Here is a 26,348-nt window from a genome sequence, read left to right on the forward strand (position 1 = left end):
TCCACTTTCCTAGGAAAGTTATATATAATTCCTATTATGCCCTTAATAAAAATTAGGTTTTTAATGCCTCTTTAATGCTTCTTTAATGCTGAAGGGACTTTTTGGGAAAAAAGTAAAAATGGAGTGATTCCCGCCTAATGGGAAAGTAACTTTCCCATGTTTCTCATGGGAAAGACTTTCCAATGAAATGTGGGAATCACATTCCCATGGGAATACAACTTTTCCTTCTCTCTCCTTTGAAAACTCCAACCAAACAAGAGGCATCTCATTACTTTCCCGTTGACCACACTTTCCCCCCTTCTATTCCCCCGAACCAAACGAGCCCTAAAGGGTGCGCTGCCGAAATTTCGCAGCCAACGGAAGATATATTTTTAACCATTCAGAAGCAAAGTAACGGTAAAATCCCAGGCGCCGTTTCTCCCGCGTCACGGTTCACGGTTGCAGTGGCGCGCCATGATTGGCTGCACGCTTATCCAGGCGACGACGCGTGACGACCGTGTCGGAGTATTTGAAGAACCACCGCCCCCACGCCGGGAGCTATTCGCCCCTCCATATCATATCGCCCGAGACTCTGTCATCGGAGCCACCTTTTCTTCTCTAGTCCGTCAGAGCCCTAGATTTTCTCCAAAAACAATCTAATCGCTCTTCGTCGGGATCCCTCGCCTGCTCGTGCTCCGATCGCCTTCCCAGAAATGGTTCGGCCTTTTCCCGATCGTTGCTTTCTTTGATGCTAAACTTTTGCTGTTTTCTTCTTGTTTTCTCTTAGTTTTCTTTGATTTTGGTATTTTATGCGTTCGATCTACGGTGATGGTTTTGGTAGTTGGTTGCTGGTCGTTCTTGCTTGCATTTTTGAGGCGATGATCGAGTTTTGCCGTTCTTGATCGCTTGATGTCCCTCAGTTGTGGGCGCTAGGGATGGTGGGGTAGTTCTGATCTGGTTTACTGGTGTTTGATTAGTATAGTCGTCTGATTCATTATTTGGTTATGTGGATTTGGTGTTCTTCGTTTAACATTTCTTTAATGGTTTAGGATTCAGCAAAGTTTCAGTATTGGAGTGGTTAGGCTTTGTGGATCTTCTTGAATATGTCGGGTTGTTTCTTATTTTTTCTCTTCTTTGCAATATTTTGTATTCATGATTCCGGTCCAGGGATCTGCGTGTGATGACGTGTTCTGTGCGGTAGAGGCATTTTGTGGCTTTCTGTTATTCAGTAACTTTTTAGAGTCAGATCAGATCTATGGTTGTTTGTTATATAATTTTGTATCACTGAGAAAATTAAGTTGATCAGGGTCTAGCCGGTTGATTATTCTTGGATGCTTAGGTTTCTTATTGCTAAATTGTGAATTGTGCTTATGCTCCCTCTTAAGTTCATTAAGTTTTTGATACATAATAGCTATAGAGTTTGATTGATTTTTTATTGTCTACATGCATTGTGATTAGACATAATGTCTAGCTTAGTTTGGGATCTATGAGTTAGTATGTTTCACGAGAATCATGGCTTTTTATTTACCTATGCCAAATGATGCATATAGGCCAATGCAGCATCAGGAATGGCTGTGAATGATGATTGCAAGCTGAAATTCTTGGAGTTGAAGGCCAAGAGAACTCACCGTTTCATAATCTTTAAGATTGACGAGAAACTGAAGCAGGTAATTGTGGAGAAGGTTGGTGAACCCACTATGAGCTATGAGGATTTCACTGCCGCCCTTCCTGCAGATGAATGCAGATATGCGATCTATGACTTTGATTTTGTTACTGAGGAGAACTGCCAGAAAAGCAAGATCTTCTTCATTGCATGGTAATCTTGTCTTTTGATTAGTCTTGGCATAACCTTTTGCCTGTAGATGACATTCATTCTTTCCCATTTATGAAGGTCACCTGACACTTCAAGAGTGAGAAGTAAGATGCTTTATGCCAGCTCAAAGGACAGATTTAAGAGGGAGTTAGATGGTATCCAGGTTGAACTGCAAGCAACTGATCCAACTGAGATGGGACTGGATGTCATTCGAGGCCGTGCCACTTGATTAGCATTACCAGGTTCTGCAATGGAGACTACCTCCTCGTAGTCTGGTTGCTTAAGTGAAATGTTTAGAATTGCTTGGGATGGTGAAGTTGCTAGATATTATGTGGGCTTGCTGTTCGGGTTATTATATTGCAATGATCTTTGTCCTCCAAAACACTGTTGATTCTGGGTATACCATATGAATTGTTATTTTGTGGCTTTTATATGATGACTATTTTCTTGTAGAGGGATATCTACAAGCTAATGATACGTAACAGTTTGTGGGGGTAACTGGGTAGGCAGAACCTTTGTTTCATTTGAAATGGATGCTTGACCAATTTAGTGTTATTTCGGTTTTGATTGCAGTTCTTGTGAGCTTTGTAAATTTCCATCACACCTTTCTACTACTTTAGAATCAATGTCACATGTTCATTTTTTTTTTTTCCTTTTATTTTCTGTAAATTGTGATAGTATCATCAGTAGGGATTTTTCTTGCTAGTTCAAGCAGAATCAAGGGCCTTCTTTTTTTTTTTTTTGTGGTGTCTGTGTGTGTGGGGGGGGGGGGAGGTAGATTTTTCCCCTCATATGCATGATGTAATGCCATTTTTTAAAATCAGAATCTGGCCTCATGATGCATTGATATTTCTAGCATTAGTTTTTGTAAGTCAGAAATCAGAACGAGGGGGCTTAGCAATGATAGTTTGGATGCAGTGTTTTCTGATTTAGGTTCTCTCAGCCACTTGTTTGTCAGTATCTTGATTCATGTCATGTTGATTGTCTTTATATTTGAAATTTGCTTCATGACTGTTGGCGTTGTTGTTTAATCTTTGAAAAGGTTTCACTCTATGATGTTCAGTCAACATGCAAGATGAGTGTGTAGAAATATAGTTTACAGTGTCAGCAAATTGATCAAAATGGTCAAGCGATTTGTTAAGAATGCCCAAGGAGTTGCTGACATATGTTGTATCTGAGATGTTAGATGATAGCTTACTTTTGGAACCTTTTCAAAATTATTTGAGGATTGCTACATTGTGCTTCTTGACAACATTGTTAATTTTGGATGGTCTATCGCATCCTGCCCAACATTCAAGTTTTGACTACATATATTATGATGAACTTAGTCCAAGTACAACCTGTAGGTATGATTCAAAATATTCTAAATATAAATGGTTATGGGACCTGGGTTAATTGCTTTGTAATAATGGGTGCTACTACATAGAGATTGAAAATAGTAATTCAGAGGCTGTATGGGACTTTTGAGTTTTTCAATCAACTGATTTTGAGCAATTTAGGGCTACCATTGTGATTATGTACCTTACATGGCATATAAGTTCAGTAGATATTTATTATTTCGAACACAAAGGTTTCAACTAGTTCTTGTATATTGGAGATCTGCGTAAATCTTTTTCCAGTTTATTGATGAAGTGATGTGGTTGCTACTGAAAATTAAGTTTGAAAAAATGTAAGGGATTAAAATGTTATTTCTTGACAAAGTCAAGATGTATAGGTTGATTGGTTTCGTGATAAGAATTTTTGGGGTCAAAACTATATAAACTGATGGTAGCTTTTGTGAAATTGAAATTATGATTTTTTAATGTTTAAATAGGCTCATAGGAAAGAGTGGTATAAGACATGACAGATTACATGGAAGATACGGTTTGTGATGGAAATCTAAGGGGAGATTTGATCTTGAGTTTGTTGTGGTTAATGATCTGACATATACAAATGCAGATTTTTAAAAGAAACACGAGCGCTTAAATTAACTTTAAGGGTGGATCAAAGTTATCCCAAATGGATTACTTTTCATATGGAGGAGAAAGAGAGATTGATTTGTAGGAATTGTAAAGTGATATCCGGCAAAAGCTTGACCACAACATAGGCTAGTAATTTTAGATGTATAAACTAGGTGTAAGAAGCAAAGCAAATCAAGTAATAAATGTTCAAATGGTGGTATTTTTAGTTAAATCATTGAGGGATGTTAGAACTTGTGAGTTGAACCAAATGATCTGGGGGATTGGAAGGCATATTTTATTTAGAGAGTAGATAGAGAAGGTCTGAGGATATTGAAGGGCAAAAGGTTTATAGATAAAGAAACTTGATGGTGGAATAATGAGGTACAAGAGACAACGATCGATATCAAAAACCAATAATATTGAGGATTTTGAACGAATGAGAAAGCTAAGAAGGCTATAGGGCTGGTAAGGCTTAATGCGTTGTTACTAGGACTCTAACACGTGACACTTGTTAGGTGTCCGAGGGTCTATGAATACATGATCTTTCAAAATATCGGACACAGGGGCACATATGTAATATATAGGTGTATCCTTAAACATGTAAAATATATGTATTCAACTCAACTAAGCCTTTATCCCAAACTAGGTTGGTTCAGTTACACGAATCTTTATCTTCATTCCCCTTTGTTTAGGATTACACTTTCCGAAAGATGCAACAATGTCAAGTCTGTATTATTTCATCCTCTATGATTTTTGGTTTACCTTTAATCCTCTTTCCTTCTACATATTAGACCACCTGTTTATATTGGTGTATCCCTCGGCCTACATTGTACATGTCGAGACCATGTAAATTATATTTTTCTCAATTTGTTTTAAATTCGTGCTACCCCTACTTTTTGTATAAATGATTTTATTTCTTATTCTATCTTTTCTTGTATTACCATGCATACGTCACAATGTTTTCATTTTGGCCATAGTCATCTTGTGCACATTTGTTTTGTAATCGCCCATCGCTTTGTAACATAAAGCATAGCTGATTATATGGTTGTCCTATAAATTTTTCTTTAACTTGGCAGGCATCCTACAATTACATAATATCCCAGTTGCACTTCTTTATTTATCCACTCTACTTTAGTTACACGGATAACATCCTCGTCAATCTTCCCTTTTTATGATAATCGATCTTCAATACCAAAATGATGACCTTTAAAAACTTCATAATCATCAATTTTCGCTCCACCTTCATCTCTATTTTTAATTTTAATAAAACTACATTTCACGTATTCCATCTTGGTTGTACTTAACTTGAAACCCTTAGATTCTAATCCACCCTGTCATTCTAACTTATAATTACCTTTAATCTTAGTTTCATCCATTACAGACTATATCACCAAGGAATATCGTTCTGAATATGCCTAGCAAGCTTATTCATAACTAGCATAAAAAGGTAAGAATTTAGAGTAAATTCTTAGTATAAATTTATTTTGAATAAAAAACTTCATAATATTATCACCTGCAGTTCTCACACTAGTAATTGCTCTATTATATATATCCTTATTCACATTAATGTAACTAACAAAAACTCCTTTTTTTTTTTTAAACACACTATAAGACTTCGTTAGGGATTGTCATGTGCTTTTTCTAAATCAATAAAAATCATATGTAGATCTTAATGTTTTGTGTTTTTCTATTAATCTCCGAAGAAGAAAAATAGCTTCCATAGTTGGCCTTCTTAGCATAAGATCCATTTGGTTCTCTAATATTTTTCTTACATCTCAATCTATTCTCAATCACTCTCTTCCAAAGATTCATGGTATAGTTCATGCATTTACCACTGCAATTGTTATAAGAATTTTGAATGTCAACTTTATTCTCATAAATTGGTATTATAGTGCTTGTCCCCCCATTCATCAGGTATCTTCTTGATCTTTAAAACCTTATTAAACAAATTTGTCAATCAAGTTACTTCCACATCATCTAAACACTTCCAAGCCTCAATAGGGATTTCATCCGGTCCAACTGCTTTTCCTATTTTCATTTTTTTCATAGCTTTGTTTATCGTTGATACTCTTAAGTTTATTTGTATGCTTAACATTTATATCATCAATTGAACTAGTCCTTTACTAGATCTTTATTTAATAGCTTATCAAAATAACTCCTCCATCTCTTTTTGATCTCGTCCTCCTTAATCAAAATTTTTTGATTTTCATCTTCGATGTATTTAATGAGAGTCAAGTCTCCAATTTTTCTTTCTCTCAGTCTTTCAATCTTGATATATAATTTTCTCCATCCTTAATTTCTAACTTGCGATATGACTCCTCATATGCTTTAATTCTAGCCTCTCGCACTGTTTTCTTAACTTCGTTTAAGCTATCTTATAACTTTCATATGTTTCTCAATTTCTATATTTAGGTAGTCTTTTTACTCTTTTATGGCATCCTCTTTTATCCTAATCGCCAACTGAACTTTCTCACTCCACCATCAAGTTTCCTTATCAAGTTTTCCTTTGATTCTCCTAATACCTTTGTAGCCATTTTCTTAATCCTCTTTCCAGCTGATATTGATTTTCTCATGTAAACTGATCTTCCTATATGGAAATTGTGTATCTAATTACCGAGTTTCAGTAAATGGAGTGAGGAGAATAGTACTTCTGTCTTTGCAGGAGATGGTCGCAACATTATGCTTGATGTGGTTGTAGAGACCTTTGTAGCATCGAATGTGTTTGATTGGTGGTGTTGCATATCAGGATGAAATCATGAAGTCAATTCTAAATTCATGTTCTCTACTGAGAAATATTACTAGAGGATGGAGATTTGGGTTTCCACTGAAAAATAGTTTTTTTGTGAACTTGGTAATTTTTTATTAAAACTTTTTCACTTGGGGTCATGGAATCTGTAGATTTATAAGGCATTTTGTGATTGTCTAAAAATTTCAACTTCTTTTGTCATATAATTAGTATCACCAATTGGTGTAATTATTCTCATGGAGGAGGTTTCTGATGTTGACAGTGTTTGGGATCCCTTTAGCTGCTTGGCTTGGCTGGCGGGCATGCTATGGAAGTTCTAGACCTGAGTAGGGGAGGGATGGACTTCATGATTATTGACAACATGTTGAGATTTCCAATTTAAGTTCACATGCAAGTTTGTGTGATGAAAGTCCAATTACTTTTGAAATATGAAAGCTTTTTTGGTAACACTGCCTGGCAGGGGTTTATTGCTCCAAATTAGCCATGCTACTTTGGTAATTTTTATTTTTCGCAAATTTTTGGCATATTTGTAGAAATTAGGCGTATCGCGTATTATATACATAAAGTAGAGATGATGGATTTGAATAGGATTATTATATATTTTGTGGTAAAATGCTTCGCATATTTGTAAGAGGCCGTTGTGTGTAGAAATCCTAATATCATAAGAAATCTAGTTCAGGCAGTTTAATCTGGTAGAAGTGATATTGATGTAGCCGCTTTTGTTGGCTGGTCTGGTGGCATGATATCTGACCAGATGAGTCTTTTTTTTTTCTTCCAAAATTAAGACAGCATTTTTTTGTGGTTTCTTCACTAGTTTTTATTGATTAGAATGTGTTTGATCAAATGAAATAATGCAAGTGGTTAGCTGAAAAATGAAGCCAATAACGGTATTGCTTTAACTTTTAAATATATTGTATCATTTTGTCTCAATCCATGCTTTCCCATTAGTGTTTTCCTCAAACTGGCGGATGCTATCTCAGGTCCTCTTTCTTCTGTATTTAGGTGACACTTTGTTAACAAAAGTCAATAACCGGTTAATTGCACGATATTTCCAAACAAAAAAAGAAAAAAAAAGCGAGAGAAGGGCTGCACGCTTCTATCTAATGTACGATTGCCTCTAGCCTGGAAATTATTATTTTTCCTTCTCGGTGTTTTAATGAATTCTAGGGACTGCTTGTGATCTTATAACAGCTCCCTGTTATTAATTCTATTTTGCAGATTGAAGCAGTAATGGTAATTGTATTGTATGTGTCTGTGGTTGCTAAGTAGATGTGCAGTCTGCTGTGTGGCATTGAGTCTCATGCTCGTCACTGTATCTCATCGCACAAGATCTATAGTCCAGCATCCCACTTGTCCTTCATCACTCCATGGGCATTTTATCTGAGCTCTCTGGGATCCAACCTCTGTTGGATCGAATGCCTCGAGTGGATGATTCAGCTTTTGCAGATTCGAGATACCGAATTTGATCGACATGGGGTTCTTTTGGGTGAGAAAAATTTAGAGGGACATGCTCAGCTGAAAGGGAGTTTCTGAAAATGATAATTGGAGCTTTGTGAAGGAGAATTTGTTTCCTGAATCATGTTTAAAATAGTTCTTGCGTGGTGCACCATTCGATGCCAGGGGAACTTGATTTTGTATTTAATGTGAGACCGTTGTCGTTTCAAGATGTAACTCTACGAGTTACAGTGTCAAGGCGGAGATCATGCGTCTTGACCGCTCTTGGTGGGCTTCCGCTCTGCGGCGGATTGCATTATATATGGTAGGTTATCATTCTATCCATTTTTTCTAAGACAAAAAATACTCTTATTTTTTATAACTCTTAAAGGTATTTTATGTCTTTTTACAATCTCACATTAATTCATCCTTTTAACCCCCCAATTAATACTCTCTCCCTCTTTTTTTTTCTCTCTCCGATATATATATGTGTGTGTGTATGTATACTTATATATATATATATATATGTGTGTATGTATTTATGTATCTCAATCTACCCATTTTTTATTGGACAAAAATTACCCTTACTTTTTATAACTCTCAAGGGTATTTATGTTTTTTTACAATCCCACATTAACTCACCCTCTCAACCCCCTAATTAATACTCTCTCCCTCTCTCTCATATATATATATATATATATATAAACATACATACATACATACATGCATACATGCAAATATATGTATGTATACATGTATATATATATACATGTATATATATAGATGTATGTATATATACGTACGTATATGCATATATACATATACATATATGTATGCATGTATATATATATATGTGTACCGGAGAGAGAGAGGGGGGGGGGGGAGAGTATTAATTGGGGGTTTGAGAGGGTGAGTTAATGTGTGATTGTAAAAAGACATAAAATACCCTTAAGAGTTATAAAAACTAAGGATATTTTTTGTCTACGGAAAAATGGGTAGATTGATAATTTACCATAACAGAGAGTAGGTTATCAATCCCATATATATATATATATATATATATATATATTAAAAAGCTAGAATCTAGATTTTGTAACTTCTTTTGAAAAACAGTTTTTCGTTTTTTTTTTGTAACACTTTTCGATAATATTTATCATCAAAAACTTATTTTTTGGAAAATATTGCATCCTTTAAAGTGGTAAAAAATGTTTGTTAGGTTTTAAATTAATACTAAATGACACCACAATAAGGAGACTGAACCGCCAAACGCGTCCATTTTAACAGATTAGAAAGAGAAGTAACTCCTTCCCCTAGTTGAAGAGTCATGTGATGGCTTACCCCCTAAAATAAGGTCCTGAGATATACCGCACAAAAGTATATATTAGTTGGGGGGAGAGAGAGAGAGAGGGATCTTAGCAGGATGGGGGGATTGAGAGAGAAGAGTGAAGGCTGTGGGCGCGGAGCGTTTCCGACTTTCCGGCGGCCTGTAGAGAATGAAATCTTGTCCCCGTTTTTGGTCTTGAATGGCTTTAAATACAAAGGGTTAATGTGGCGAGTGACTATTGGACTGGCTCCACCGGAACTTTCTCCATGCAATAATTTCTCCTGCGGGAGGGGGGAGGGGCGCTGGGTGAGTTGCAGGGGAAAGCGAGGGGGGAATTTAGATTTTAGAGTTAGGTTTTAGTTTTTTCATTTTCAGATATATGTTTATAAAAACTTATATAATTAAAATGTCTGATTGAGTTAAAAAAATTCCAAGCTCGAATTTTGACGGGCAAGAGTCTATATAATATTTCTTATAATTGGGTACGTCAATGGAAAAGTAGCGGATCAATTGTGGTTATACCTTTTCAAGAAATGTAGGGTGGAAAAGGAAGTACAAATGGAGCACTTGCTAAAATTTGCCCAATTCAATCCGGCTCATAACGGAGGTCGAATTGAGTTTACGGACATCGACTTAGACTTCCAGTGCTTTTGCACCCTCAACCTCATCAATTTCATAATTTAGTTCGGGTGTATAACGATTATATGCAAACAAGAATCCATCCAATTCGTGACCCGAAACCAGACCGCCTTGTCGGTTCAAACCACGGCGGTCCGATTCTTCACGTTAAAATTAACTTCTTGGCGCCACACCAGCCCGCTCCAGGTTTGGGAGCACGTGGCGATTCGGTCGCATCTCAGCCGTCCAATATCTATCATCCCCATTGGGCGAAAATTAACGGACGTAAAGACTGCCAGCTGATCGATCCGCGGCACCGCCCATCGTCCAATTCCCGTCCACTACTTTCCTTCTATATATATATGTATGCGCTACACCGACCCAATTCGTCTATCCCACGCAAGACCTGGCGCCTTTGTTCCGCTCCCGGAGCCCCCGAAATCCCCCGGAGCTCCACTCCTAAATCTCCCTTTCGATTTCGATTCCCGATGGCGCCCAAGGCCGAGAAGAAGCCCGCGGAGAAGAAGCCGGCCTCTGATAAGCCGGCAGAGGAGAAGGAGAAGAAGGCGGTGGCGGAGAAAGCCCTGGCCGAGAAGAAGCCCAAGGCGGAGAAGCGGCTCCCCACCAAGGAGGGCGGCGCCGGCGACAAGAAGAAGAGGAAGAAGGCGAAGAAGGGGAGCGAGACCTACAAGATCTACATCTTTAAGGTCTTGAAGCAGGTCCACCCGGATATCGGCATCTCGAGCAAGGCCATGGGCATCATGAACTCCTTCATCAACGACATCTTCGAGAAGCTCGCCCAGGAGGCTTCCCGTCTCGCTCGCTACAACAAGAAGCCGACTATCACCTCTCGGGAGATCCAGACGTCCGTCCGCCTGGTCCTCCCTGGCGAACTCGCCAAGCACGCCGTGTCCGAGGGCACTAAGGCTGTTACCAAGTTCACAAGTTCTTGATCCGTCCTAGGGTTTCGTGGCCTCCTCGTGCTCGGATCTAGAAGTCTTCGAGTTGTAATTTTGTATCTTTCTTGCTGTTATTCTCACATCTTTACTCTCTGCCGTATTCTCTTCCTTTCATAATGTAATATGCTGTCCTTTTGATTTAGCGATGAAGAAGCGACTTTCGTTTATAATGGTTTCTTTGGTTCTTGTCGGCGTTCTTTCCTTCAAGATAGATAGAAATGTGGCTTGCGGCGGTTAGACGCAATATTAATTGCTTCATTTTCTCTGTAAATGACGCTTTTGCCCTGTGCCGTGAATGATGAATCTGTGGTCATTGGTCGGATGTTAGTCATTTGGCGGTTTTCTTTCTAGCCTCCAGCTTTTAATTCATTATCGGTTTGGTGGCTCTAATTATCGTGTGATTGGACGGTATTGCCCTTGCGTGCTCGAACGAGTAGGGCACGTAGCGTGAGTCTAAAATGGTTGGGAGAATAAGGGTTAGGAAAATACAAGCGTGGTCTCTGGGTCTCTGATATTTTCTTCTGTTTGTTTGATACATGGTCCTAATGTTTGCTTGTTCGGCGGGTGTTTCGAATTCTGTTGGTATAAATTTCTAAACAAATTTGGTGCCCGGCCGGATCTCGTCCGGATTCGATCTTTTTCTGGGCGTCGTCTTCTTGGCGAGATTCTGGCCGGCAATAGATCCAGTTTGCTCTTATATAGCTTTGGGATCCTGAGAGCCTTTGAGAATTTAGGAGGGCGATGGAATCCGAAGGGGTAGGAGAAGAGGCTGCCGCCCCTTTGGTGGTTGTGACGGAGGAGGTCGGGTCTTGTTCTTCCTCTGAAAAACGGCAGCCTAAGAATTACGCAAGGGATGTCCATATTCTCAGCTTTGCTTTCTTGTTTGTTTTCTCGGCTTATGGAGCTGCTCAGAATTTGGAGAGCACTGTGAACACGGTGAGCTTCTCTTTCTCCCTTCTCTTTTCCTCATATCTTTGTTGATTTGTGATTTTTTTTTTTTAAATTTTGCATTCTGTGATCAGGAGGAAGATTTGGGAACGACATCGTTGGGGATATTATATACCTCCTTCACTTTGTTTTCGGTGGTGGCGTCTCCGGTTGTCAGGGGATTGGGGTCAAAGAGAGCCCTTATTCTTGGTACCAGCGGCTACTTGCTGTTCATTGCATCCAACTTGAAGCCCTCATGGTGCACTCTCGGAATTCACCTTTATTGATATTGTATTTTACTGTATATTGGAAACTTTAGCTACATGTTCGCTTCCTATACTTTTAATCATTAATTTCCAAAATTTTGAAGAGGGGCATGTGTTTCTTTTTGTCTTTTGAATTCTTTTATGGCAACGCAAGTTTTGAAAATGCCAGCTTTTCCACAAAATTCCTGCAGAAGTTAATGGGAAGCCATGCTAAGGTGTGTCTAGTCTGGCTGGCAATTCTAAGTTTCTGAAAGTTGAGGTTTGAAATAGTTGGCTAGGACCTGGACATGTTCTTCAAAGTGATTGAGCGGCAAGATAAGAAAGAAGAACGAGTGCAACAGCATGGTCCTCCAAATGTTATTTTTCAGCAATAAACTACTTATGACATGTGACAAACAATTGATATGCAGCAATTTTAGGAGCTATATATTTGTAAAAAAATTTCATTTAGTTTCGTTGATCTATCTATCTATCTGCTCCTCTGCTTCTTTTTCACATTTATTCATTCTCAGAGACCTGATCCTCTGCCCCCCCCCCCCTTCCCCACAAAAAAAAAAAAAGAAAAAAGAAAAACCCTCCTCTAAACACACACACACACACACAATTGCTAGTGCTTATGTGTACAGTGTTTGATAGTGCCGTTGCTGTAGGTACACGATGGTGCCAGCTTCTCTATATCTTGGCTTCGCTGCATCAATTATTTGGGTTGGACAGGTAGCAATTGTATGCGGTCAGTTAAACACTGTTTTTGCCCTCAATTTTTATAAATATTAATGGATGTGCATGTTCTGCTACATTAGGGAACATATCTCACTTCCACTGCACGTAGCCATGCAAAAGATTGCCAATTGCATGAAGGGACAGTAATTGGTACTTTCAATGGAGAATTTTGGGGAATGTTTGCTAGTCACCAGGTATCATAGTTTCTCGAATTTCCTGCTATCTAACAGAAAGTCTGTATCTATGAAAAAAACTATTAGTTCAATATCCTCTATTTTTCATGTGTCTATTATCATATTCTTGAAGAGATTTACATGCAGTGGGAGTCCTCTAAGTTTGGTGTTTGCATGGAATTATTGTTTTATTGTTCATGATGATATCAAATTTTAATGCTAAATTGCTATCTTGCAGGTCATTGGTAATTTGATCTCACTTGCTTTGTTGAGAGATGGAAAGGTATGCTATTTACATGATCTCTATATCGCTTTGAGTGATCGACTATTTATTTACAGCATATTCTAATGGTGATGATTATCTCCTAATTCTAATTTGTGAAGATATCTACATGGGAAATATATTTCCTGTCTTACTGAATGTTGAGATCATTATATTCATAACAATCATTGTTATAGTCATGCAATTATTGAGGAATGGTTTGATTTTTTTCGCTTTCTAATTTAAGTCTGAGTGGATTCTCTAGATGTATTTTTGTGTTGATTATTCTTTAAGAATGTGTTGTGCTTTTGTTGTTGTTTTCATGTTATTCATTATTTTTTTAAGGATACTCTTAGTGCTCTTGGTTGTAATTAGGGTAGAACTTGCTACTTGCCTGCAGGCATTGGCCTGGTTGATTTTGGTTATGCATTGGCATTCTTCATATGTTAGTCAGCACCAAATCGATTGAAAATTATGATCAGCTCCTTTGTGGAGCTTTTATGCATAGAGTCATGGTCCATACTGATTCCTTTTGGTAGAAAAATCACTAATTGCTACTGCTGCTGGTGAATCATATGTAACACAGATGGACCATAGATGAAATGTTATTTCAGATTTAAATAAATAAATTCTTTCAATATTGAATGTCTAACAGTTTACCTTGATTGATTTGTTTTAGCAGAATTCAATACTATAGCATTATTATATTTCATTCTCTTGATCTTGAAATTGTTTAATTGATATGCAAATCACCTCAGTTTTTTTATATATAGCATAGAGTTTCCTTCTTTTACTGACTCAGATGAGGAACATAATCACATTAATGCAGGAGGGGGACAGTGTCACTGGGAAAAACCTTTTATTTACTGTGTTCCTTGGTTGTATGGTCTTGGGTATCACATTGATGTGCTTTCTATCTAAAAGAGATGACAAAGCGGGTTGCCTTCCCATGTATTCATCTCTTGCATCTGTTCTTAAATCTATTGTTGCTCCACTCCTGGACATACGGGTGCTTTTGGTTATTCCTCTTGTTGCATACTCAGGCTTACAACAGGCATTTGTATGGTAAAAGTTACATGTATTTACTATGCATGATGCTTTTTAGAAATTGAGATTTTATTGTCAGTTATTTATTCAGTATCAAGCTTTTGTTTTCTAATAACAGGGCTGAATTCACAAAGGAAATTGTAACACCAGCACTTGGTGTCTCAGGCGTGGGTGGTGCAATGGCATTATATGGGGCTGCTGATGCAATTGTATGTCACCATATGGCCTATTCTGATTCACCAGTTGTCAGGAAGTCATTAGGAGTAAAATGATATCACTGAATGCTGATGTTCTGTGTCATTTCTTGCTTTTTTCCTGTTGCTTATTAAAACTTATAATCTTCTGCTTTGCAGGTCTTCTTAAGCATGAATAACATATTCTTCTGTTAGGCTAACTTCTGAACAATTTACATTTATTCTGCTATCTTCTTCCTGCACTTTTTTCTTCTGGATAGGTCTTTATTAACAAAAAGTGTTTCAAAATTTAAAGTAAGCATCAAATCTCATGACATTATCAACATTTATATGGACTTTCATATGGCATGGAGTGTTAAACTTTATAATTTTAGTTTCAAACAAATTCCTGGATTCTTGATCCTCATTTTTGTGGGATGCTGTAACATCTATCCATGTTTCACACTTTCAACTTTTAGCTATGTGCCGACAAAGTTCATAGCCACACAACTCTCTCATTGGATTATGCAGGAGTTGCATGAGGTTCTCGAATTAGCATTGTCATGTACAACACTGACAATGTACTTAAACATATGAGGGGGTTCTTTTCCTTGGTAGAGCTCAATTAAGCAAACTGGCTATGGAGTACCTTCGTCTCTTCGGAGACATCTGATAAAATTGGCTATGGAGTACCTTTGGTCACTGGCTAAGTCATTGTGTGGGCTCTGGATTATTTGTGTTCTGATTCATTTTAGATGGGCCAAAACTAGAAATATGATCCTTGAAGTAAAAAACCAAAAGAGATTGTCGTGATTAATATTGGAGAACTTAAGAACAAGAGAAACTATGAGGTTTCTATTACTATCAGGTATATAATTTGTCTTTCCTATGATAAATAATATAGTCAAGATTAGTATGTGAACAAAGTACAAACTAAAAAGATAAATATCTTGAATTGCTCACAGTATTTAAAGAAAAGAGAAAAATACTATTTAAGAGGACCTATCAAGTAAGACTACCAATAACAGGTGGTGATACATATGTTTTGGGTGAAAGCCTAAATGTTCTTTTGATTTTGTGCATCAGAACTGAGATTTTGTCACCTACAAAGTAGTCAAAACCATGGTTGAAGCAGATGTAGACTCCTTCCAGCTTTTAATGTTAGTGTGGTAGGGTAAAAGAGACATAAATGTGTCAGATGTAACAATATGGCTTAGCCTACATTTTATATCATGTTTCCCCTCTGTAAAGTTCAAAAGAAAGTATCTGCAAATAACGTATCAAATAGAGGAATAAGCAAAATCAGATTACTGGAATTTGATACATCAAGAAAGCTGGAAATGGTACTCCTTCAAAGTATGGTTTAAGGACAATACCATGGCTGCCCCATTTAATGATATTTATCTTGATTAATTGTACATCATTTCTGAATGAAAATACGAGTCTTTTTTTATAAATTCTTATTAGTAACTAATTTGGTTTCTGTTAAATAATTTTTTATTGTAATCAGTTGAATTTTTGCCTGTTAGTAACCCAAATGAATCATCTCTTGCATGGTTTTGTTTATTCATCCCCAGGCTAACCAAGTTTGTAAGCTTTTGTGGTAGTCTTATTGACAGATGTGTTTCATTTATGCTATTTACAGTGTTAGAAGAATCCTCGGGTTAAACTGTTCTTTTATAGTTCTTGAAAAAAGTCATATCAGATGTACGAAGGTTCAGGTATGATAATTGCAGTTTATGGGGGCTAAGGTTTGTGGTTGTGACTCAGCCTTAATCAGGGATGAGAATGTTAGTAGTTAGTCAGAAGCGAGAGTAGTGAGTTGCGTTAGCTTTTTAATACAGGGGAAAAAGTGTCATTGGTTAATTTCATGTGCTTGTGATGGTCAGTACCTAAAGATATGAAACTTACATTTGTTTGCATCATGCAAGAAGATTGTGAAGTAAGTTTCTGGTAGTGTTATTTTGATATCTGTTGATTCTGCTAACATCTGGAGTCTTATTGTATGGTTTTAGTGTTCACTGGTTGCTGGACGCTTCACATCTGGACTGTCTTCCATCACTTTTATTGTCTCTGGTGGAGCTGTTCTACAGATTCTTGTCCTGTTATGGCTTCTCTTTGGCTACAGGTATGACTTGACACTCCAGCTTCAATTTGTGCTTGCTTAGCGTCCATTGGATGGGGAAATAGTGTTGCCTGGATTAATGGGGATTTAATGAATAATTAAAATGGGATAGAGATATTCAATCTTCTTGGTAGAATATGTTTATCCATTTTGTGTGAGATCAGAGCTCAAGTAGTTTTCCAAGCACCCTAATTTACACCCCCCCCCCCCCCCCCCGAAAAAAAAAAAAAAAAAAAAACACACACACCAAAAAAGGAATAAAGGAGTCCAAAGGAGTGTTTGGCAGGGAGGGGAGTAAACTGGAAAAAGTAGGTCATCCCTCTGCTTATCCCAGTTTATCCTGCAACCAACCTACCCTTAGGTTTTTATGTTTTATCTGAAGGTATCAGAGCAAACTTCTCATGTCTGGTTGCTTAATTGTCTCGTGTCTTGTGCTTTTCTTTTGCTTCACTGCTGCAGTAATACTGGTGGACTTCTTGGCGCTGTATGTCCCCTACTTATGGCTGCTATATGGGGTGTTGGTGATGGAGTGTTTAATACACAGCTGAATGCGTTGTTTGGGATGCTATTCAAGCATGACACGGTAATATATTTATATTTTTAGCTAAAACTGAGCGTGCTTATTTTTAATTCTTAATGTTCCTTTACTCCTGTTGCCATCGTACTTGCAAAAGGCATTGTCACATTATTATCAATCCCTAGCTCCTCATATTTTATAGATTTGCCAACTTATACTGGATCTTTGCTGAATAAAAAATGTTAGGTCAGAATATATTATTTCTCATCGTGGTGTTTTTTGAGCTTGAATTTATGGTGCAGCTGCATAATTCAGTGGCATCATGTCTCATAAATATTTTTGAAAATTATAATTTCAATTCCATAGACACCGACATTTGTGGCTAATGTTCTGGTTATTTAATAATTAGATTACCTTGAAATTCCATGAATGAAGTATTTTTCATAAACTCCAGTGGAACATGCAACAGAGTTATTGGTAGTTGTTCCACCATGTAATATTTAAGCTTCTGACATGAAGTTGCATATCTGAATAAATTTTCCATAAAAATTCCTTTATTGAAAGCAACAAGATATGTGGTAACCTAGTTTCAAGAGATTATTTGTGATCAGAGTTCTCCTAGTAAGAAAGTGTTGGATGCAATGTCTTATTAGAGCTTTGAGCTATTCACAAAGCCTTCTCTAATGTTCAACAGGTTTGGACTGGTTGGTTTGCATATGATTATGAAGATTTGCTTCAGCATCGCGTACATTGACATGATGTACGAGTTACTTTAGGTGTCTAAACTAGGTTCTGTAACAGTCCCACTATAAGTAAGAAGGAATAACCAAAAGAAGCTAAGTAGATTAATTGATCGAGGTGATCATAAAATGTAGTCATCATCATCATCATCATCATCATGATCAATCCTTTTCTCATCAAACATAGTTCTGGGTTAACCCACAAATGGATCTTTGAGAAGGGCTCTGTGGAAAGATTAAGCAAAATAACTGGCTGTCCATTTGGAAAATTTAGGTAAGGTCGGGTTCTGCCATTAAAACCCATAGGTCCATTGACACATACAGAGGTTTACCTTTATCGACTGCATAGTATGCTGATGTAAATATGGAGCATGAAAACCTTAAGCGGAGGAGTGTCATAACTCTGAGAAAACCACAGAATTGGAGCTTGTATGGAGCAGATGATGATAGCCTTTCATGTGAGCAGTTGTTTTTTCATGTTTGAGGGTATAAATAAACCAAAGAGCCAAACAAAATAATGCCTTTTGTGTGGCAAGGTGTAAAACAATGATCAGTTGGAAGCACCTGAGCAAATTAGGATCCACAAATGTGATGGTGGGTGTTGATGGCTGGTCTGAGGCATCGACAATGGAGGGTGTTGCCATCGATAAATCAAGAAATGTTGGAAGTTATCAATTGATCCAGAGTATTTAATAATTATCTGCATGGTAGAGGAGATCTTGTGGGGAAGTAAGAAGTTAATTACTGATACTGTGACAGGAATATGGGATAAGCTTTGGCGGATATCTCTGCTACAAAGACAAGGGAATTTGGGGTGTGTACTATGAGTGGTACGTTGCCTAGTGGCAAATTAACTCTTTGGTGTTGTGGGTAAGCAGAGATTGTGGTTGTGAATATGACTGAGAGGTTGGGGTGAGGAGGGAGTAGATATAGATAAACATAAATTGATGGCCATGAGATGCATGCTACTTAGGGAGCTGAGATGAATTTGGAAATTGATGCACAAAGAATTCCTTTTGAGACAGTTGTGGTTGAGAATTCCTTTTGAGGCAGTCATGGTTCCTGTAGTGAAAGAAGTTATGAAGGGAAGGTATATGGTGTCTTGAGGACGTAAGGTTTTTCTTGAGGTTTGTCTCTCTCAGCAAGCATCACTTGCAATCGTTCAAACCGAAGCAGCTTAAATTGGATTTTGGTATTGAAACAATGAAGAATGGGAAGTCGACTCCCAAAAATTTGGGAAAAAATGCTCCAGACCCTCCATTCTAATCCCAGTGTATCTTTTAATTTGACAGGTTGTAGCTACCATAATTATCAAATTTTGGTTTCATGATTACATGGATTGTCATGTCTGTTTTTTCTTATATTTCTGATGCAAGTTGTAGACCATAACCTTTATCATGGTCCTGAAACTGGTGAAAATCTGAACAGGAGGCAGCTTTTGCACAACTGAAGGTGTGGCAAAGTGCTTCAATTGCTGTCATCTTCTTCTTGAGTCCGTATATTACGATGCAGGCTATGTTGATACTGATGGGTGTTGCCCTGTGCATTGCGATGACAGGGTTCCTTTTTCTTACCCTCCATGTTGAAAGATCATTTTCCTCTGGATCTTGATGTGTCATGCTCATATTTTTCAGCAAAACAGTTGCTATATCATGTTGCCATCCTATTCAGATCATGCTTGTTCGGCTTGATGCGTATGCATCTGTTGAATGTGTGATTTTATTGAATTTCTTCTTTATGTGCACCATTTTGAAACCAAACATTAATCAGAAGCCATTGCATGGATCTTGCCTTCTTGAAATTGTAAGCTCAAGATCTATAAAATGCGACAGCGTTTAGACCTAAGCACCATGGGTCATCAGTTCTGCTGAGCTCCAGAGATACGTGGAACAGGACTTGAGATCATTTATACCCTGGACTGGTTTTGGTTGGGTTGGTTAGGCTTGCCCTGCTTGATACGTTTTGCTTGGAATTTCATTTTGTGCTGCAGATTGAATTCATATAAATATTTTCCGCCATTGGGTAATACAAGGTGGATTCTTTTCCCTGATTCTTTTTTATTTATATATTGCCTAATATGAGAACTGGATGGGTTTTTCACTCTCCCTCACCATCAAGGAAAGAGGAGGAAGAAAAAGTAATAGGAAGTCCGAAGGCGGCAACCAACTAGGGGTTCGTTTTGCTTTTGTCTTTTTATTTTTTATTTCCAAAAGTCCTAGGGAAAAAATGAACTTGAAGCATTGTGGAACCCTTTGTTTTTAGAGATTGTTTGTAAAATCCTCTTAGGGCTTTTGGAAAGAATAATTTATTGCTTTCAAAAAAAGAGAGAATAAAAGCATGGATATCCACTGATTCGTGCCGAAACCGAAAAGCCCAAGAACAAGTGCGATTCAAAACAAGCGCTTGGTTTTCCAAAGTCGTTAGATGGGGAAAATTCTTTCATAACCGATGAGCCAGTTCTTATTTTATTTCTTTCAAAAATGGATGCTCTGGAAGAAGGTAGCATGCTTGTGATGCTGGTTTCCATTGGTCCGATCAAACTGGTTTGATCTATCAGTTCCATGTCACCAAGCTGGTGTTGGGATTTGTTCATACGTTGGTTGCTTCATTACCAATCAGTGCATATTAAGCGGTGGAATGCCTGCATCGAGCAACGTAGGTAAAGTACATATTAAGAGGTGGACCTCTTCGTGCCGCCGCTGCTGTTCACCGCCCTGGGAGTCCGGGCGGCGGGAGAGCGGCGAGGAGGCGATCGGGTGATGGAGATTTCTGACCGTTGATTCGTGCTGGTGATGTGACGAGGGCTCCCCGAGAAATTTTTGTATCATTTGGGCTGGATTTTGGGCTTTGTTCTTGTAGTAGGTGTAATGGCCGTTGGAATGCTGCTGCGTCTAATTTTAGCTTGATATTCCAGCTTCACTGGGAGCCTTATGCAGGACTTTGTTGGCTCGATTCACAAGTTAAGACCAATGAACAGAACCCCGGGCTAAACAGAGGCCAAGTCTTTACCTAGCCCTAGCCTGGCCATGCTCTAAAGGGGGTCTACATTCTTTATTCTTTCTCAATCTTGCTGATCGAAATAGCTTATTTGAACTTCCAGCTGCAGGAGGGAGAACTTGTTTATTTATGATGTTGGGTGCACAAGATTAGAGGGGAGAACTTAAGCATGTATATTGACCGGATATTTCACGGACCAACTTGCTCATGCAATGAAATCATTTGAGAGCAAAAGAAAGCAGGTAAATTTTCAAATGTTTCCTTGATGTAAATTCCTCATTTTCCAATTCTTTTTCTGATATAAATGTATCCTTTCTTTCTTTCTTTCTTTTTTAAGAGGCACAGCAATGCGTCAGCCTATTAATTGCAAGCAGACGCATTTTGCTTTGTAGATTAAGCACCACCCGTCAACATTCTTTTCGTTCTCCCGCGCTCGGCTCGTCCGAACGTAAACCACGTTTGCTCCTAAACCCGTCATCAGGCGGCCATCAGCTGCATTCTCTCCACCACCCTCCGTCCCGAGGGGCCGACCCAAGCGAAACCGGTCCCGCTCCCTCTGGCTGAGAAGAAACGCCTGCTTCTTTTCCGCGTCGGCGAGATCCCAGATATAAGCTAACCACCCGTCCATCCAACCCTCCGAGAAATGGGGAACCAAGCAGAGGCCGCCCGCTCCACCCTCCGCAGGATTCCCCTCGCCTCCATCCAAAACGAGCCCATCGGATCTCTCCATTCAGGTTTCTTCCCTTCCCTGTTTCCCTTCCTTTTTCTCTTTTCGTTTCGATTATCGATCGATCGATCGCTCGATCTTGGGCGGAGATGGCAGCGGCCACGGCCTTGCGGCGGCTCCGCGAGCTCCAGTCCCAGGCGGGGAGCAAAACGTGCGTGGACTGCGCGCAGAAGAACCCGCAGTGGGCATCCGTCTCCTACGGCGTCTTCATGTGCCTCGAGTGCTCCGGCAAGCACCGCGGCCTCGGCGTCCATATCAGCTTCGTCCGCTCCGTCACCATGGACTCCTGGTCCGAGATCCAGCTCAAGAAGATGGAGGCAGGCGGCAACGACCGCCTCAACGCCTTCCTTGCCCAGTACGGTGTCCCCAAGGACACCGACATTGTTGCCAAGTACAACACCAAGGCCGCCGCCGTCTACCGCGATCGCATCCAGGCCCTCGCCGAGGGCCGCCCCTGGCAGGACCCCCCTGTCGTCAAAGAAACGCTCTCCCTCTCCCCCGCCGGCGGGGCCGCCGGGGCCAGAAAACCACCGCTGGGGCAGACCGGCGTCTCGGTGAACAATGGGGGCTGGGATAGCTGGGGCAATGACGACTTCCGGTCGTCCTCCGATATCAGGCGGCACCAATCGGTCGGCGATCTCACGGGTGGCGGCGCTAGAGGAGGGAGAGAGGCTCCGTCGAGGTCTAGGTCCACGGAGAATATGTACACGAGGTCGCAGCTGGAGGAGTCGGCGGCGAACAAGGATAGCTTCTTCGCGTGGAAGATTGCGGAGAATAAGGCTCGGCCCGAGGGGATCCCGCCGTCCCAGGGAGGGAAGTATGTCGGGTTCGGGTCGACCCTACCGCCACGGAGCAATTCCCAGGGGGACATGTTCTCCGTTGTTTCTCAGGTGACAATTTGCATGCCCCCACCCTCTCCTCCTATTTCCAGCTGCTGTTGCAATTGTTATTAATGCTTCATATTTGCCCTCTAAATTGCTATTTCAATGCACTTATAGGTAGACTTATTATTATATCATAAATTATTTTGAAAAAGCGTTCTGATGTGTCGCCCTGCGACCAAGAACAATAGTACAAAGCGGTTCTTGGGTATATGCCTACAATCAAACAGCTACTCTGTAGGCCCCTCAAAATTCAATAGTACTTGATAACCTTGTATCATAGAGATTCAAGTGTGCGGAACAAAAGTTTGTGGTAATTTGATCAGAAAGTCCGAGAATAGGAATAAACCAATCTTTACTACAACTCAAAATCTTGATTTGCTGATCGTACTCATGAATCATATATCTGATAAAACTTATGAAATGCTCGAGGGAGATGGTTAATCAGAGTCAACAAGGAGGATTGATTTTAGATGAGGGGGTCCAGTCTATGTAGCTAGAAGAGATGGTGTGGAAGTTTTGTCAAAACATCGGCTACACTCTAATCATTCTAAAGTGCATCCTTTTCGAGCATATATTCTGAAGTTTATCCTGTCATTGTAGGATATGTCGCATGAGGAATGAAGACAAAGTTGGTCATTCTGGAAGTCAAGTATCATGTCACGGGAGTGTAATGAAAATGAAAGCTTCCCAATTAAGTTGCAATCCCCACCCTCATTGACTCATTTGGCCCAATGAAGCCAGTGAATCCAATGAATAAGCATATCTCTTGTTCACTTTTTCTCTGATTTCTCCTTTCGTGCATCTAGTTTTGAGGCGAGTAAACTCCTGTAATGGCAATGCAGCCTTCTGTGTGATGGTTAATGGAAGTACGGCATTGGATTCTGGAAGCACTAGAACTGTTAGTAAAAGAAATTTTTACATGAGCTATGTGTAGAATCAACCCTCTGATTGTCACCCATTCAGAAATCAGCATCATATAGATCTTAGACCTTAGTCCACCCCCGGTGCAAAATGTAATACTTTGAATAACATGTGAAACAAGCAACTAATAGGGGGGCCATTTTCAACTAGAAAGAGAATACTTGGAATATGTTTGTTGGTGGTCGAGCAATGAGCATAGTTATTGCAAATTATCCTTTGCCATATATCTTGTTTGCATGTAATGTTAGATGATTTTGCAAGTGCTTTCCAAAAAAACAGAGCTTGTGCAACCAGTGATGCACAAAAACTGCATATGCACAAGGTAACTGGTGTTTTGTGATGGTTGGACAGTTTGCCCTTATAGATGCCTTAAGCACAAAAGTGGAACTCATGGAACAAGTGATGTTGGATCTCTTGTGTTGTTATATTTTGTTGAGATATAAGTAATGTTCAAAAACTAAGATCTTTTGGACATCTAAAAGTATTTCTTGCCATTCGATCAAGATAAAATAAATCTGTAGTGGTATTATTTCTTGAAGATCTGGTCTACTCTTCTTACTTATCATTATGGCTTATTTGTGTTGGATCATGGTTCTTTGAATGACTATGGTGAAGAAAAGTAAGAAATGGAAAATGTCACATCGGTCTCTAATTTTTCTTTGAAGAAGACTTGGCGGTGGGGTCTTTTATAATCAATTTTAGGATTGTCGAAAAATGCTAATAGTTGGTTAGCAAGGGTTGTTGGCAACATTTTTGCTTTGGTATGGTTGTCTGTTGGCAGTCCTGTGGTTGCTTAGGTATAGTTGTTCTTTTGAAACCAATTCTGTTTCTGGATGTCTCCTTGTCAAATTTTACAGTTGATTCATCCTATGATTCTTTGTGTCTCCAAGACTTCAGTCACCTTTCTGAACCATCTGACTCTTTTAGCTGAACCTGGAGCCTATGATAGAGTTGTTTTGTACTCTTAATGTGATTATGTTGCATATCATTTTAGGTTAACTTTATCGTTTTATACTAAGATGCTATTATTTTGTTCTTCATTAACATGTGTTCATCTAGGAGAAAAAGTAATGCTACATTTTGTCAGAACTTTTGATTTTCATTTATGAAGCTTTTCTAGATTCTTCCTTTATAAGCATGGTGTTCTTGAAGCGGTAAATTATGTGATTCTTTATTTTTCTATGGTAATTTTCCCTTATTGTTTTCTTTAATAGGGTCTTGGTCGACTCTCTGTAGCTGCAGCTTCTGCTGCAGAGTCTGCTGCTAATGTCGTCCAAGCTGGCACAAAGGAGCTGTCTTCCAAGGTATTTCTTGTTTTGCTAATAAACATTGCCTCATAAATAAACAGTTTTAAATTAGTTAACTTTAATATCCCAGGATTTTAGTTTTATTTTTCCTTGTTAATGTGCATTATTTGTTGGGCTAATCACATAAAAATGACATACGACACATGTTGAGTCACATGCTACTTCTTTCCACTGTGAAAAGACAAAGGATCTCAAAGGCTTTGCAGTTTCTACTTTTTGTTATCTATCCAATATGCCACTGTAATGAGCAGATTTAAGTTTGAAAAGTGAGATGATACTAGGAGCTTTATGATCCTTCAATCTCTGCATTGTTTTCTATCCAAGGTTCAATTCCTGCTGGTAACATGCCTATCTTATCAAGAAGATAAAGTAGAAAGCATTATGGGAAGATAATCATGCATGGATAACATGCGTATCTATTGTTTCGTTGTAGTTCAAGAAAGCCTTTGTTGCTAAGGATAAATCTAATATTGCATTACATTGGTAAAAGATGTTCTGCAGTTTGTATGATGATTTCATCAGTGGCTTGAATAGTCAATATTAGCAAGGTTGTTAATGTGGTCCATCTAAGTTTGCATGTTTAAATTTGATCTGTCACCTACGCCTGGCTATCATCTTGTTATGTGCATTCTGAACTGCACTCATAAATAATATTGCATACTTGCCTTGGGCTAGCAATTTTAAATGTTAGTATAATAAAAAAAAATTAAATCAAAGAGAGCTATCTTTAAGTGCACCAAAAAAAGGGAGATATCTTTAAATGGGCTGGAACCTGCAGCTTCCACCTTGACAGGGCAGTGCTCTGACTGAACTACAATCTCAGTATATCTTTAAATAATTAAAAAATAGTAAACTGCATATGCACCCTTATGTACAGCCCGCATTCCATGTAGATGCATCATGCAGCTGCTTGCCTACCCGCATATCATAGCTGCCGTTTCAGGACCAGAATTTGGACAATTTCTGTATACAATTATCAGTCAAATGTTCTAGCATACCAATATGAAAGCAAGATCCTCTGCTACAGGTGCGAGAGGGGGGCTATGATTATGGGGTAAATGAAACGGTGAACGTTGTTGCGACGAAAACTACTGAAATTGGACAGAGAACATGGGGAATTATGAAAGAAGTCATGGCAATGGCCACACAGAAGGTTGAGGAATATACTAAAGAAGGTATGAGCTGGAATGGGGATGACTGGCAACGAAATGAGAATGAGAGAAACGGCTACTACAAAGAGTTTGGACGGGAGAAATCTTGGCAGGATTGGGAATCTCCTAGAGGTCATTCTTCAGGCAGAGGCTCCTGGGATGACTGGGATGTAAACGACAACAAGGAAGAGCATGGGAAGGGGGCCCGAAGAGGAGAGGGCTGGGCTGGGTGGGACGATGCGAAAGATGATGGTTTTGAGAATTTTCACCACAACTCATCAAACAAGGCTAGTGATCAGAATGTAAAAACGACTTCTTCTACATGGACAGATGGTGGCTTTGCCTAATGAAAGGTTCGTTTCGAGTTTCTTTTATGCTGGTATATTATTTATTACAAACAGAAAGAAGAGTCAAGTATACCTCTTTGGCAAACAATTATCTGGAGATTTTCTGGGGGCTTCTTTTTCGTGTTTGTAACAGAAAATTATTTAATTATGTTCCAGTTTTCCATATATGTATTTTTTGGTAAAGTGAAAATTGTTTTCATGAAAATGAGTCGATTATACGAGTTAGAAGACTATTACTTTCAAGTGTGTTT

General features: G+C 38.9%; 4 protein-coding genes across 4 annotated transcripts; all 4 read left to right on the plus strand.

The window, feature by feature from the left end:
- The first annotated feature begins 524 nt into the window (after nt 1–524).
- On the plus strand, nt 525–2,364 carry LOC103705950 (actin-depolymerizing factor 7-like). Its single transcript, XM_008789867.3, has 3 exons — nt 525–695; nt 1,530–1,795; nt 1,871–2,364. Exons 1-3 carry the CDS (start codon nt 693–695, stop codon nt 2,019–2,021), a joined length of 420 nt encoding a protein of 139 aa, XP_008788089.1. The 5' UTR covers nt 525–692; the 3' UTR covers nt 2,022–2,364.
- Nucleotides 2,365–10,225: 7,861 nt separating this feature from the next.
- On the plus strand, nt 10,226–10,982 carry LOC103705951 (histone H2B.11-like). The gene has a single exon (XM_008789868.4). It carries the CDS (start codon nt 10,343–10,345, stop codon nt 10,805–10,807), a length of 465 nt encoding a protein of 154 aa, XP_008788090.1. The 5' UTR covers nt 10,226–10,342; the 3' UTR covers nt 10,808–10,982.
- A 231-nt stretch (nt 10,983–11,213) lies between these two features.
- Nucleotides 11,214–19,564, plus strand: LOC103705953 (UNC93-like protein 3). Its single transcript, XM_008789869.3, has 10 exons — nt 11,214–11,749; nt 11,836–11,999; nt 12,657–12,720; nt 12,807–12,920; nt 13,138–13,182; nt 13,991–14,226; nt 14,327–14,417; nt 16,397–16,509; nt 16,966–17,089; nt 19,192–19,564. The coding sequence occupies exons 1-10, from the start codon at nt 11,555–11,557 to the stop codon at nt 19,372–19,374; spliced, it is 1,329 nt and encodes a 442-aa protein (XP_008788091.1). The 5' UTR covers nt 11,214–11,554; the 3' UTR covers nt 19,375–19,564.
- A 336-nt stretch (nt 19,565–19,900) lies between these two features.
- LOC103705954 (probable ADP-ribosylation factor GTPase-activating protein AGD6) lies at nt 19,901–26,302 on the plus strand. Its single transcript, XM_039125024.1, has 5 exons — nt 19,901–21,002; nt 21,098–21,494; nt 21,584–22,377; nt 24,507–24,596; nt 25,627–26,302. Exons 2-5 carry the CDS (start codon nt 21,404–21,406, stop codon nt 26,095–26,097), a joined length of 1,446 nt encoding a protein of 481 aa, XP_038980952.1. The 5' UTR covers nt 19,901–21,002; nt 21,098–21,403; the 3' UTR covers nt 26,098–26,302.
- The last annotated feature ends 46 nt before the right edge of the window (nt 26,303–26,348 follow it).

This window comes from Phoenix dactylifera, chromosome 3 (genome assembly GCF_009389715.1).
Source record: "Phoenix dactylifera cultivar Barhee BC4 chromosome 3, palm_55x_up_171113_PBpolish2nd_filt_p, whole genome shotgun sequence".
NCBI lineage: Eukaryota > Viridiplantae > Streptophyta > Magnoliopsida > Arecales > Arecaceae > Phoenix > Phoenix dactylifera.

Excerpts from the sequence above, each read along its gene's own strand:
- LOC103705950 (XM_008789867.3), top strand. Across the intron at positions 1,796-1,870 it reads AAGATCTTCTTCATTGCATG|GTCACCTGACACTTCAAGAG; the intron begins GTAATCTTGTCT and ends CCATTTATGAAG.
- LOC103705954 (XM_039125024.1), top strand. The coding sequence starts at position 21,404 with ATGGGGAACCAAGCAGAGGCCGCCCGCTCCACCCTCCGCAGGATTCCC. Across the intron at positions 21,495-21,583 it reads CATCGGATCTCTCCATTCAG|CGGCCACGGCCTTGCGGCGG; the intron begins GTTTCTTCCCTT and ends CGGAGATGGCAG. Across the intron at positions 24,597-25,626 it reads CAAAGGAGCTGTCTTCCAAG|GTGCGAGAGGGGGGCTATGA; the intron begins GTATTTCTTGTT and ends CCTCTGCTACAG.
- LOC103705951 (XM_008789868.4), top strand. The coding sequence starts at position 10,343 with ATGGCGCCCAAGGCCGAGAAGAAGCCCGCGGAGAAGAAGCCGGCCTCT.
- LOC103705953 (XM_008789869.3), top strand. The coding sequence starts at position 11,555 with ATGGAATCCGAAGGGGTAGGAGAAGAGGCTGCCGCCCCTTTGGTGGTT. Across the intron at positions 12,921-13,137 it reads GAATGTTTGCTAGTCACCAG|GTCATTGGTAATTTGATCTC; the intron begins GTATCATAGTTT and ends GCTATCTTGCAG. Across the intron at positions 17,090-19,191 it reads TGCTATTCAAGCATGACACG|GAGGCAGCTTTTGCACAACT; the intron begins GTAATATATTTA and ends AAATCTGAACAG.